Source organism: Alnus glutinosa, chromosome 1 (genome assembly GCF_958979055.1).
Source record: "Alnus glutinosa chromosome 1, dhAlnGlut1.1, whole genome shotgun sequence".
NCBI classification, from domain to species: Eukaryota; Viridiplantae; Streptophyta; class Magnoliopsida; order Fagales; family Betulaceae; genus Alnus; species Alnus glutinosa.
In genome coordinates, this window is record NC_084886.1 from 46,521,559 (window position 1) to 46,535,484 (window position 13,926).

Sequence of the window (13,926 nt, forward strand, 5' to 3'; positions counted from 1 at the left end):
GGGCGAAACTGATTTAGGGCAAAATCGATCCAGAAGATGCCGGCCGTCGAAGAAACTGGTCGTCGTGGAAAGCCGGCTCCTGTGGGTCTAGAAGCAGAGAAGTTGAGCCTCCACCGGTCGTTGAGCCTCACCGGTTGTCGAAGAAACCGGTTCGCGATGAATAGCCAGCCGTCGAGCCTCCACCGGTCATGAAGTCGCCGGTCGTCAAAGGTTGGGTTCGTGGAAGTGGGTTTGGGTCCGGTCGAAGTCTGGATCGGGAATTTTGTTGGTTGGTTGAAGGATAATAAAAAATAGTATTTATTTTAAAGTAGAGAATATTTGAAGAGTTTGATATTTAGAGCTTTTGAAAACTAAGTAGCTAAAATAACAAAAGTGATAATTTTCGTCAAAATCTGCTGAAATTTTGAGGAGTTCACTACAAGTGCTCTAAATGATTGGTGTGAAAATTTTTAAAATATTTTTATTTATTTTTTTAAAAAATAAAATTATAAAGATTAAGATTATGTTTGAAATTGCGATTTCGTAAACAAAAAATGTGAATTTAAACCAAATCATAGAAAATGAATCGTTTAGAAATGACGTTTTTAAAAAATTGATATTTTAAAACGCAAAAAAACTTCTTTTTCAAATCGTAGGAAAGTGAGTTTTTTTTTTTTTTTTTTTTTAAAAAAAAACACATAATTTTAAAGGCTAACTTGTAATTTTAAAGGTAAAACTGTAATTTTGCTAAACGCCTAATTGGGTTTTTAAAAATCATTTTTTTCAAAATTGAAAAATTTAAAATCTCTATTTTTAAATCGCACATTTTGAAATTGTAAACAAAAAAATAACCCTAATGTGTAAGGATTTAACAATATTTGCAAAAATACCTATGTCTCAATATTTGCAAATATATATATATATATATATATATAAATGTGGGTATTTTGATAATTTTTATAGGATTTAACGGAAAATCCTAACTGAGTGATAACATTGCAAACAATTGAAAGAAGTACACATTAAATTGAAAGAAATTGAAAGAAATTGAACTTTAGGGTAGACATTGCAAAAGCGATACAATTCGAAGAGTTTAAATGAAGTTTCTCTTTATTATATTTCTATATTCTTATTTCTTTCTAGTATCTTTTTCGTGTTAAGTTAGTCCTAATGGAAGTTTGTATGTTGCATTATCTTTTGATTTACATTTATAGTAATCACTTTGGTTTTTATTAATGATTCTTAAATAAAATTGAATATCTTTCAAATTATGGTTACCCACAAAGCTAGCTTGAAATTATAATATGGGATTCATTTTTAGTCATAAAGTTGGACCAATTGGAAATAAACATGATGAGGGATCACATTACATGAAATTTCCATGCTATACAGTACCCGTACTTGGTCCAAGTCTCTAAAAACATTGTATTTGTGACCACGGATGGTCCCATACGATAAGCATAACAAGGACCACCATGATTCTATATTGAAGTTTTGAATTAATGGATCAATCAGTTGTTTTAGAGACAACAATCACAAACTTTGGCAATAAAAGTTTGAGCTCATAAAGTTTACAATGTCTAATTTAAGAACGACCTATGTGATCCAAATTAATGGGAGATTAATTGTTACAAATTTTTTGCAAGTAAACCTATATAGATCATATGGCTATACATTGTATATTGGCAAACAAGATATAAGTAGTGTTATAATAAGGCTCATTAAGCGTAATCAATGTAGTAATATGACCAGGCTATGGACACATTTCTAAAAGCACATTTTATTAGTTATGATATGTGTATTAAAGTGGTGCAGGCTAAATTCTACTTGTTTAAAGGCTTTACAAATATGTGGTTGAAGTACCAATTCCAAATCATAGTGCTCACTCATAAACATTATACCATTATACGAGAGACCTGAGAGAGTGTTTGGATGTGGAAGACGAACAACTGTTGCGCTCTTCGTCTTCAATGGTTGCAGGTACGTAAGTCACTTTTATTATTTTCTTCAATGATTATGTAATAACATCTTCGTTCAGAAATTTCTTTGAAATTCATTAGGTCCAACCACCTCCAATCGGCGATTTGGAGTTAGTTGAACCGTCCATTTTGCCAAAGGGATAGTTTGGCACATCCCGATGGTCGATTTGGAAAAGTTGAACCATCCTCTTTGTATAAGCAACTCTTATATAACCTATTTATTGAACGAGCAACTTTTTTTTTGTCATTATCTGAACCATTAACTTAAAATGAGGGATCCAAATAAGAGGTACGTATTGTACCATTGCAATACCCTAGCTAAATATTGCACTGAATTTCAATCCGTGAAACTGGACAAAAGTGTACGTGGGATAATCCACAATTTGATGGAGGAAAAATAAGATAAAAATACAACAAAATCTATGTTAAATATATAATAACCGATACATATTAATTAAAGTAGTAGTACTATGGATAAGGTTGGAGAAAAGTTTTACCATCAGGAACCATGTTTACAAGCCATTGATGCCAGTGGACTAAATCCCTAAATATTAAAAACATAATAATAATAATAATAATAATAATAGCATGTCAAACACCATTGACATAGTCAGCCGCGTGAAATATTGAGACGTTAAGCACAACAGGCTTCCTCTTGAGCAGCTCGAAGACACACACATCTCCTTCTTTTAAGTTATTGTCTCCTAGAAACTGAGCCCACCCTATATTCTTTGCTGAGTTACCACGATGGTCACCGCACCGGGCACGCCATTGTCTTCCATCACAAGTCTGAAGCTCGACAAACTCATCATGCCCACTAAGATACTTGATAGAAAATTCGACAGGCACATACTGCACAAGAGACAAGGATATATTGAAACAAGTGTACATTCAAAGCGGTCACATGACTCACATCAATGTAGAAAGGCTCACCAAAGTTCGTTGACGTATATGATATGGGCGCAAGATGGCCATGAACGAAGGACTTGTAGGCTTCAACATTAATCTGGCTGCTTGGATTGCTCTCTCTCTTCCTCTTTTTCCAACTAACATGTTTTCCTCATGTTCTTCGGACTTCGACTTGTGATCTTGCCTTGACCTTTTTGCATCATCTGATTCCATTACGTCCACTTGATCTTCAAATTTACAACTCTTGCTCCGTGGATACTGAATCTCGGTTGCACTATCATCAAGTACAAGAACACGAAATTTTGAATTTCCGTCATACCTGAAGATTAAAAAATACCCACAGCGAATAGAATGGTATTCAACGAAATCCTGCCAACCGTGGTGAAACCAAATCTTCTTTTTAGCTTTCTCCAATCCCACTTGCCAAGAATGACCATAGGGAACAGTGAGTGTAGCAACAGCCGACAGTTCATCCTCAAATTGCCTTACAAAACTTTCAGGAATCCTCTGCATCCACCGAGGTAAGTAATATAGTTTTAACTTTTACAATATTTTCCTTCTGCTTCAAAAATGACTGAAAAAGGGATTTCCTTTATTATATGCATGTTGCAGAATAGTGACAAACATTTCGTACTCTGTTTTTTTTTTTAAATTTTTTTTTTTTTTTTTTTTTATGAATAAAAGCTTTATAAATCAAACTCAAGAACAACTTTCACTCCAGTAAAAACTGGAAACAACCCCAAAGAAAAGGGGAACAAAACAACACCTAACAACAAAGAACACCGAGCTGAAACAAGAGCCCAAACCAGCAAAAAAAAAAATACACCAATCTGATATAACAGCAAAAAAAAACACTAACTCTGCAACAACAAGAGTCTAGATCCCAATTACAAACCACTTTGCTAATTCCAAACTTGCAACAGCTGAAAGTTACGAGTAGAATCCTTGACATGAAGACCAGCCACCATTTATTTTCCTCCCGTTTTCTCGGTAACCAAGCAGAAGTTAAGATTTCACAGAAGACATGGTATTAGCGTAAAAAATGAAGGTAGTGGGGCTACATATTACCAGTTTTTGGTCGTTGATGTTAGAGGGGACTATTGTCTTGAAGAAGTGAGACGGTCTACCGGCCATAGAACTTGACGGGCGCCGGTGATCATGACTCCAGTTGGGCACCACTCGAGTCTGGGGAGTCGTTGATTTGTTATTAGCTGCCATAGTAGAAAAAGTCAGACCACGATGGTTGATCCCCACTGTTGAAATGTTTTTACGATGGATTTGGCTAGGTTTTCAACGCTGCAAATTTAATTTCAAGTTTCTTAGTTACACGCAACTTGGACTGTCTGTCTTGCCAAAAAAGCTGACAATACTGGTAGTATTTGATCCATTTAAGGTGTAGTACTACTACATAATTCAATTGGAACTTGACAAAAGAACAGAATTGTCCACTGGATAATTGACAGACAAACACGTTATGTTTCAGACAGATACCAAACAAGGAAGTTGAAGTCGAAGTTTCACCGATTATCATTTAATACATGTATATGGTATTATTAATTAGATTGATCCATATCATTTCTTTTCCAATAACTATTTTTTACCGAGGATTTTTTTTTTTTTTTTTTTTTTTAAGCAATAAAGGTCAGCTCAGTTTAGCTGATCAGCTTTGCAGTTCAAAAATCTGAGTTTGGGCAAAGATTTTGTTAACTAGAACTAGGGATGTGTTTGGTAAACTTTTTTTTAGTAGTAATAAGAAACTGAATAATGTGATATAAAAGAAATAAGTTTTGATAAAGAATTTTTTATTTTTTCTTGGCTCAATAATACTCTGGACTGATAGGACTCTTTTTTGAACAAGTCTACACCCACTTGCTGTAGAGGGTTGAATATAATGAGTAATTGTACGTAGTTTGTAGCTATGGCTTCGTTTGGCAACTCCTCCCTTCCATATTTGAGGTGAAATTATTTTTTGAGTGGTAGTATATTTCTTGGACTCGTCCGTATATTTGAGAAAAAGAAGAAGAAGGAATTGTAAATGTTAGAAGGAGTTGACGGTGCAACTCTATTAAAAGTATTAAAAGATCACGTGATTAGCAAATGGTATAGGGACATATGAGTCATATGACAACTTATTAGATTTGTTCGGAAGAAATTTATTCCACACAATTTAAAGGAAATTAATTTTTTTTTTAGTTGGACCTGCCAAAAACTTGTCCAATTTCACTCATCAAAGGCTGATTGGAGATCCAAACCCCAAGAGCACCCTGGTTCCTTGATCAAATTGATATGGAGCTTCAATTTCACTAAATTGTACGTACCACAATTTTCAAGCTCAGTTATAAACTGCTTAATATTTGCAGTATTTATACTTTTTTGGGTTACATATAAAAAATACCTCCTAGATTAACAATTGTTTTTAGAATAGCTCTTTAAATTTTGAAGTGTGCTAAAATGACCCATAAAATTATCATTGTATTCCAAAAATGCAACTTTTTTCGATAATACCCTTATCATCTAAAAAGCAAAAATAAAAAATTAATAAAAAAAAGTTTTTTTTTTTTTTTTAAAAAAAAGAAATCTAAAAAGTTAAAGAAATTAAAAACTGTAAAAATTAAAAAAATAGAAAAAATCAAAGGGGTGGCTGCTGGTTGGGCAGCCATTCCTTTCCTTTTTTTATATTTTATTTTTTAAAATAATAATAATAATAATTTAAATATTTTGTATTTATTTATTAATAGTAACACGCGTTGCAATCTTAATGCATGTAAATCAAGTAAATCACAAAGAGTTAATTGTAAATCAGGTAAATCATAGGATCTAATTTTGTATTTTGTATTTTCCTTTTTCTTTTTACTAAGAGTGACATATGTCATAATTTTATTAGTACTGACATGGAATTTAACAACATTTGTCAAGTGTCTTGACTACATGGACTAAATTATTATTTTGGTCTACCCTGATGACATCTACATTATTTCTATACCACATGAAGCGATTTGGGATTTTTTGCATTTATCCGGAAAAAAAAAAAATAAAAAATCCACCCCTTGGTTTTTTTCTTTTTTCAAAAAAATAGTTTTTTTATTAATTTTTTTTAGAGGATAAGTGTATTATTGAGAAAATTTTCCTTTTTGAAACACGGTGATAGTTTGATGAGTCACTTTATCACACTTGAAAATTCTTTTTTTTACATGGATTTCGATTATCCATCAAAAGATTATTCTAACTAATTAAGCACCAAATTGATCGAAGATATATTACACAAAGCGTTTGGAGTTCATTTGACCCGATTTCATGTGCTTGAAGTTTCAGGTCACAAAATCACAACACCTCTTTTTTGACTTTTAAATCATATTCAGAATGACCTCATATTTTATAACATGTCTATGACTGGTATAAAAACATAATGATAATTTCTGTCATCATTTAATTAATATTCAATATTGTTTTATGAGATCAAATTTCTCGGACACTATAGTAGGAAAACCTTCTCGTACTATTTCCTAGTAGTATTTGGTTAATTTCCCTGGGCTACTACTCCAAAAACACGTCCAGACTAGAGTTGGGAAACCTAGCCTTTATCTTAAATACATGGCTTGGGCTCGGATCAAAATCCTAGCTCATTGTCTTGTAAGACTAGGCCCCATTAGGATTTAATTTCTAATCCATGTTTTATAAATAAAACAAGCCCAAATAAATAATAAAAGACTTACATTATGGTCAAATTATATCATCTTAAATATGGGCCTTAAAGAAAAAAATAATATAACTAGCTCTAATAGCGCCTTATAACACATGTCATCTTATCTATGACTTGTCATAAATTACTATTAATTACAATTGATTTCACTAAACAATTTTAATTCTACTATAGTTTATATTTTCTATTTAATCAATTAATCCCCTTGACATTTCTTATGTATTACATTTAATCCCTCTATGAAATATTTTGTAGTCGAATTGAAGTCATTTAAGACTATTATTTTGATTTACTACCTCTTGAGTACACTCATTTGATTATTCTGTACACTCATGAAATCTCATTTCACTTTATACATAAAAATTTTACTAACTCTTATCAAAACACTTAGACTTGAGATTAAGAATAATCATTCACATTAAATTTATCTCAAAAGAAATATTCCTTGTTCTTTAATTTATCAAAGGGTCTAGATTCCTTCTTGAAAATGGTGTTCCCACAATGTTACATGACATCACCCAAAGCATCTAAAATTTTGACCATAGTAAATATCTCACTTCTAAATGCATCAAAGTAACAACCACTTTACATTTGAGTTCTCAATCTTCTCAAGATTGAGAATCAATGTTATAAGTAGTAGTGAGCATACATCATTCTCTAGACAGTGTTTATAAAAGAATGGTGACTCACATGGCTTATTTGGTGTATTATATATGCACCAACACATCAACACATCATTCCGAAGACTTCACTTCACATGATTAAGATAGTCAATAGATTATCATAGTTGATGTGTTATAGTCTTGTCAAATAGAATGTCTAATTTCATTACTGACTATGAACAATAATTTATAAGTTATATGAATTATGACTTTGATCTTATGTGTGATAATCTTATTACTCACTCCTAAGTCATATCTAGTGTGACTTAAGAACCTTACATGTACATCATAAAATAAGGGATAAATATACTTTGGCACCATGAACTAATAATCATTTTTTATTTAGACCTATGAACCGACATATGTGACACTTAGGTCCATTAACTGCCATCATGTTGCAACTTAGCCACATTTGTCAGTCTTGACCATTATATTGGATGGAAAATCAAATTTGACCCAAATCTTCTGAAAATATCCGCATTTTGACAGTTGAAAAACAAAAATTACCATTTGTAATTATTAATTAGTAGAAAAAGATTTTTTTTAATATATATATATATATATATATATATATATATATATATATATATATATATATATATATATATATATATAAAACCTTGAACTAACAGCTGATTTTAGAATAACTCCCTGAATTTTCAAGTGTACTAATGTGACCCATCAAACTACCAAAGTGTGTCAAAAATGTTATTTTTATTGAAATATTCCTATAATACCCCTATTCTCTTTAAAACTTTTTTTTTAAAGAAAAATGTAAAATCAATTCATGTCGTTGGCCTAAATTACAAATTGCTCAATGTGGAAATAAAAAATAATAATAATAATTCAAAGGTCTTCAAGGTAGACAAAAAATAACAATTTAGTCATTAATTGTAGTCAAATCCGTCAAAATACTTGGCGGATTCTATTAGTATCAACGTCAACACTAATAAAATGATGACATGTGTCACGCTTACTAAAAAACATATCAATATATTAAAAATATACATTTATAAAACTAAATTTCTCCATGCAGTCAAATTCTGTTAAAATTGATGGGTCACATTGGTGCACTTAGAAATTCATGGGGATATTCTAAAATTGGCTGTTAGTTCAGATGGCTTTTTATATTTTTCAAAAAAAAAAAAAAAAAAAGAATATTTTTGGGGATAAATGCAAAATCGGTCTTTGTGGTTAACCTAAATTACAAATCACTACTTGCAATGTATATATATATATATATATATATATATATATATAATTGCACCGTTGGTCCCTGTGGTATGCCATAATTATTTTTCACTCCCTATGGTTTAAAAAGTGCATGGGAAGTCCTTGTGGTATGCAATAATTACAAATCGATCATTGGCGTCAAATTCTGTTAAAATTTTTAACAGATTCTGTCAAATGCCACGTCAGCGCCACGTGTCGCCATTTTATTGGCAACACGTGGCGCTGACATGGACATCTTAATACAGTAATATAAATTCATTAAAAAATAAATAAATAAACTTATTTTAAAAAAAAAAAAAAAGAAAAAAAAAATGGGGCAAGGGGGTGGCAGCCACCCCCAGCCAATGGGAGTGGCCGCGTGCCACCCCTAGTGGCCGCCGGGGGTGGCCTGCGCCACCCCAAGTGGCCTCTGGGGGTGGCGCGTGGCCACCCCCTTGCCCCATTTTTTCTTTTTTTGTTTTGTTTTTTTTTTTTTAAAAAAAAAAAAAATAAGTATTTTTATTTATTTTTTAATAAATTTATATTATTTTATTAAGATGTGCATGTCAGCGCCACGTGTCACCAATAAGATGGCGACACGTGGCGCTGACGTGGCATTTGACGGAATCTGTTAAAAATTTTAACAGAATTTGACGCCAGGGATCGATTTGTAATTATTACATATCACAAGGACCTTCCATGCACTTTTTAAACCATAAGGAGTGAAAAATAATTATGGCATACCACAGGAACCAACAATGCAATTATCCCTATATATATATATATATATTAAAAAAAAAAATTAGAGGTCCTCGAAGTAGGCCAAAAAAACAATTTAATCCCTACAGTCAAATTTCATCAAAACATTTCAAGATTCTGTTAGTTTGCTACATCAGTATCAATAAAATGATGACACGTGTTACACTTAATAAAAAATATATATAAATACGTATAACTCTGGGGGTGGCGCGCGGCCACCCCTAGTAGATCTGGGGATGGCCTGGCCACCCCCTTGCCCCATTTTTTCTTTTTTCTTTTTTTTTTTTTTTAAAAAAAAAAATAAGTATTTTTATTTATTTTTTAATAAATTTATATTATTTTATTAAGATGTGCATGTCAGCGCCACGTGTCGCCAATAAGATGGCGACACGTGGCGCTAACGTGGCATTTGACGGAATCAGTTAAAAATTTTAACAGAATTTGACACCAGGAATTGATTTGTAATTATTATATACCACAAAGACCTTCCATGCACTTTATAAACCATAGGGAGTGAAAAATAATTATGGCATACTATAGGGACCAACGGTGCAATTATCCCTATATATATATATTAAAAAAAAAAATTAGAGGTCCTCGAAGTAGGCCAAAAAAACAATTTAATCCCTACAGTCAAATTTCGTCAAAACATTTCAAGATTCTGTTAGTCTGCCATATCAGCACCAATAAAATGATGACACGTGTTACACTTAATAAAAAAAAGGGATAATTGCACCGTTGGTCCCTGTGGTATACCATAATTATTTTTCACTCCCTATGGTTTAAAAAGTTCATGAGAGGTCCTCGTGATATGCAATAATTACAAATCGATCCCTAGCATCAAATTCTGTTAAAATTTTTAACAGATTCCGTCAAATGCCATTTCAGCGCCACGTGTCGCCAATAAGATGGCGACACGTGTCCACCGTAATAAAAAAATATAAATTTATTAAAAAATAAATAAAAATACTTATTTTTTTATGAAAAAATTTTTAAAAAAAAAAACAAAATAAAAAAAGCTGAAGGGGTGGCCACGCGCCACCACCAGTGGCTGCAGGGGGTGGCGCGCGGCCACCCCCAAGCCCCAGGGGGTGGCCTCTGGGGGTGGCGCGCGGCCACCCCCAGTGGCTGGGGGTGGCCGTGCGCCACCCTCGGCCACTGGGGTGGCCGCGCGCCACCCCAGGCGGCATCTGGGGGTGGCGCACGGCCACCCCCAGTGGCCGGGGGTGGCCCGAAGGCCACCCCCAATGGCCTGGGGATGGCCGCACGCCACCCCCAATGGCCTGGGGATGGCCGCACGCCACCCCCGGCCACTGGGAGTGGCCGCGCGCCACCCCAGGCGGCCTTTGGGGGTGGCGCGCGCCACCCCCATGGGCTGGGGGTGGCCTGGCCACCCCTTTTCCCCATTTTTGTTTTTTTTTTGTTTTGTTTTTTTTTTTTTTTGAATTTTTTTTTTTTTAAAAAAAATAAGTATTTTTATTTTTTTTTAATAAATTTATATTATTTTATTAAGATTGGACATGTCAGTGCCACGTGCCACCAATAAGATGACGACACGTGGCGCTGACGTGGCATTTGACGGAATCTGTTAAAATTTTTAACAGAATTTGACGCCAGGGATCGATTTGTAGTTATTGCATATCACAAGGACCTCCCATGAACTTTTTAAACCATAGAGAGTGAAAAATAATTATGGTATACCACAGGGACCAACGGTGCAATTATCCCTAAAAAAAATATATAAATACATATAACTTAAAAATTAAAAAATAATTCTTTTTAAAGGAAAAAAGAAAGGTGGTGCATGCGAGTCACCCTCAGAGGTGGTTGCGTGGTCACCCCATTGGCCAAGGGTGGCCGTGGGTCGGGGTGGGGGCAGCTAGCCACCCCGGTCCACCAAGTGGGTGGTTGTCAGTTAGGTAGCCACCCTTTATTTTTATTTTTTTTTTCTTTTTTTTTTTAATAAAAAAAAATTGTTAAGTTTTTAAGTTTTAAATATTTATAACTTTTTTAAAAGGAGTGACATGTGTTATCATTCTATTTGTGATGACATGACACACTAATGGAATCCGTCAAGTGTTTTGATAGAATTCGATTGTACGGACTAAATTGTTATTTTAGCCTAACTCGAGGACCTTTAGATTATTTTTTATACCATAACAAATAATTTGTAATTTAGGTCAACCACAATAACAAATTTTGCATTTATCCCTAGATTTATTTTTAAAAAAATAGTATTTTCTACTAATTAATAAATACAAAAAGTGTAATTTTGGTTTTTCAATGATCAAAATAAGGTTGTTTTCGAAGATTTTGGTCAAACTTTATTTTAAGTCCAACATAACGGCTAAGATTGACGGATGAGACTAAGTTGTAATAAAATAGTAGTTTGATGGACCTAAGTGTTACACTTGTCAATTCATGGGGCTAAATAAAAAATAGATGTTAGTTCAAGGGGTTAAAGTATATTTATTCCATAAAATAATAAGCAATCAATAGCATACATGTAAACTGTTATATTTCCAATGCTAGTTAAATAAATCACTAAGTAAACAACTCTATTCTATTACAATTAAATCATCAAGCAAAACAATTGGATTTTAGGGCATACTTCCCAGCATTAGAAAGGCACTTGTTTTGAGCACCGAATTGGCCAATCAAAAACCTAATAGAGCACTTGTTTTAATGTAAAATGTCTTTTTAGATAATTCAAATTTCATCTATTCTTATATGACTTGTTTACCATGCTTTTCGAGCTAATATTCCAAAACATTTTGAATGGGTGCATTGATATAATATATTATAATTATCTTACCATCCCTCTTCACTTGTTTATTAAAAATAATTGCACTCTTACAAATATACTCTAGTTTTGCTAAAAGTCACATGTTAACATAAATATTATCTTGAAATTTTTGCTCTAACCAAAAGTCAATTTACTGTAGAGAGGTCATGCTTCTAAAAATCAGAATTGTTAAACAACAGTTTTTTTTTTTTTTTTTTTTATTAAAAATATTTTAAGAATAAGGAAATTTAGAACTATTAATTGTTTTGATCTAACCAAAAGTCACTTCACTTGCATATAAATGTAAGTGTTTAAGCTTTAATTATCATTTTGAATTAAACTTCAAAATAAGAAAGTTTTTAGAGTGTGAAAATATGCTGGTTACAAAAAGTGTCACAAAACTTACATTGGTGATGATGGGGTTGCTTATCCTTACTGTCCTTAATGTGCAAGCCAATAACTTTGCCCCTACCTCATTCTACCTATCTTCACCTCCCATCTCGCTTCCTTACTCCTCTAAAGTTGATGAAGCTAAAACAACAAAATAGTCGTGCCTCATAGGGGTAGTTAAAAGTTGTGAAAGTAGAAAGAAAACATGGCCACTTAACGACCTAGGATATCAATTATGTGTTAGTAAAGGTTTTGGTACATGCCTTATGCATGGCATGCATCAAGAACACAGTATGTTTAAAGATTGTGTCATGATCGATTGCAAGAGAAATTCAGTTTATTGTTCATTAGCTCGTGTGAGTTGTTTATTGGATTGTTATGAAGAGAGCATATCAATGTGATCTCAAATGTCATTTAAAGATTGTGTCATGATCAATTGCAAGAGGAATTCAGTTTATCGTTCATTAGCCCGTGTGAGTTGTTTATTGGATTGTTATGAAGAGAGCATATCAATGTGATCTCAGATGTCATTTATACGCAGAATCCTTGAGTTGCAGCTTTTGATCTGGTAAAGAGTTCTTAACTGCTCTCTCTCTATTAAAAGAAATGCACATTCTTAGGTTATTCCACAATGCAGATTTTCCCAAAACTCAATCTTTGTTTTCAAATTAAATTGTTGAGATTTTATCATGTTGATACTTATTTCTTTTAAAATATAATAAGTACTCATATGATAAATTTTGTTTTGATAGAAGTGACAAATTCTTATATGAAAATTTTCAAATATATTTGAAATTTGAAGAAAGTTACATGAAAAATAACCCTATGAATCACAAAACATTAAATATTTATGGGAAAAGATACTTTAGGCTAAAACTGTGTTCACATTTTTATTTACGCCTCCAAACTTTAAAATGTGACATCAGGGCCCCTTAAACTATCACCACGTGTCAAATTAAACACTTTTTCATTTTTCTGCCCAAAATGCCCTTGAGGTTATTAAAAAATTATCATTCGAAAAAAATTATTAAAAAAATAGAAAACTACATTTAAGCCCCCCCAAATTACCAGTCATTTTTTAAGTAACCCCCTAAACTACCAACCCTAGTACTATGGCCCCCAAACTACCAAATAGTGCCAAAAATACCAATTTTGTTGAAATATTCCTATAACACCCCTGCCACATGTCATATATTTGATTAAATATATATATATATATATATATATATATATATATATATATATATATATATATATATATATATATATATATATATATATATATATATATATATATATATATATATATATTAAAAAAAAAGTTAAAAAAAAATTGAAAAAAAATATGAGAGGTGGCTCGATGGCCGGTCTGAGGGTGACTGAACCACCCCTAAGGGCCAAACCCTCAACTTTTTTTTTTTTTTTGCCTTGTGGGGTGGTCGAACCACCCTCGTGGGCCACGGGGGTGGTTTGGCCACCCCCAATGGCCAAACCCTAAAACTTTCTTCTTTTTTTTTTTTTTTTTTTCTCTTTGGCCTTATTCGGCCACCC

At 32.8% G+C, this 13,926-nt stretch overlaps 1 protein-coding gene across 1 annotated transcript; it reads right to left on the reverse strand.

Moving 5' to 3' along the window:
• Nucleotides 1-2,549: 2,549 nt before the first annotated feature.
• Nucleotides 2,550-4,085, reverse strand: LOC133860832 (B3 domain-containing transcription factor VRN1-like). The gene is made up of 3 exons (XM_062296461.1): nt 3,936-4,085; nt 2,892-3,374; nt 2,550-2,810 (listed from the first exon to the last, which is right to left on the reverse strand). The coding sequence occupies exons 1-3, from the start codon at nt 4,083-4,085 to the stop codon at nt 2,550-2,552; spliced, it is 894 nt and encodes a 297-aa protein (XP_062152445.1).
• Nucleotides 4,086-13,926: the final 9,841 nt, after the last annotated feature.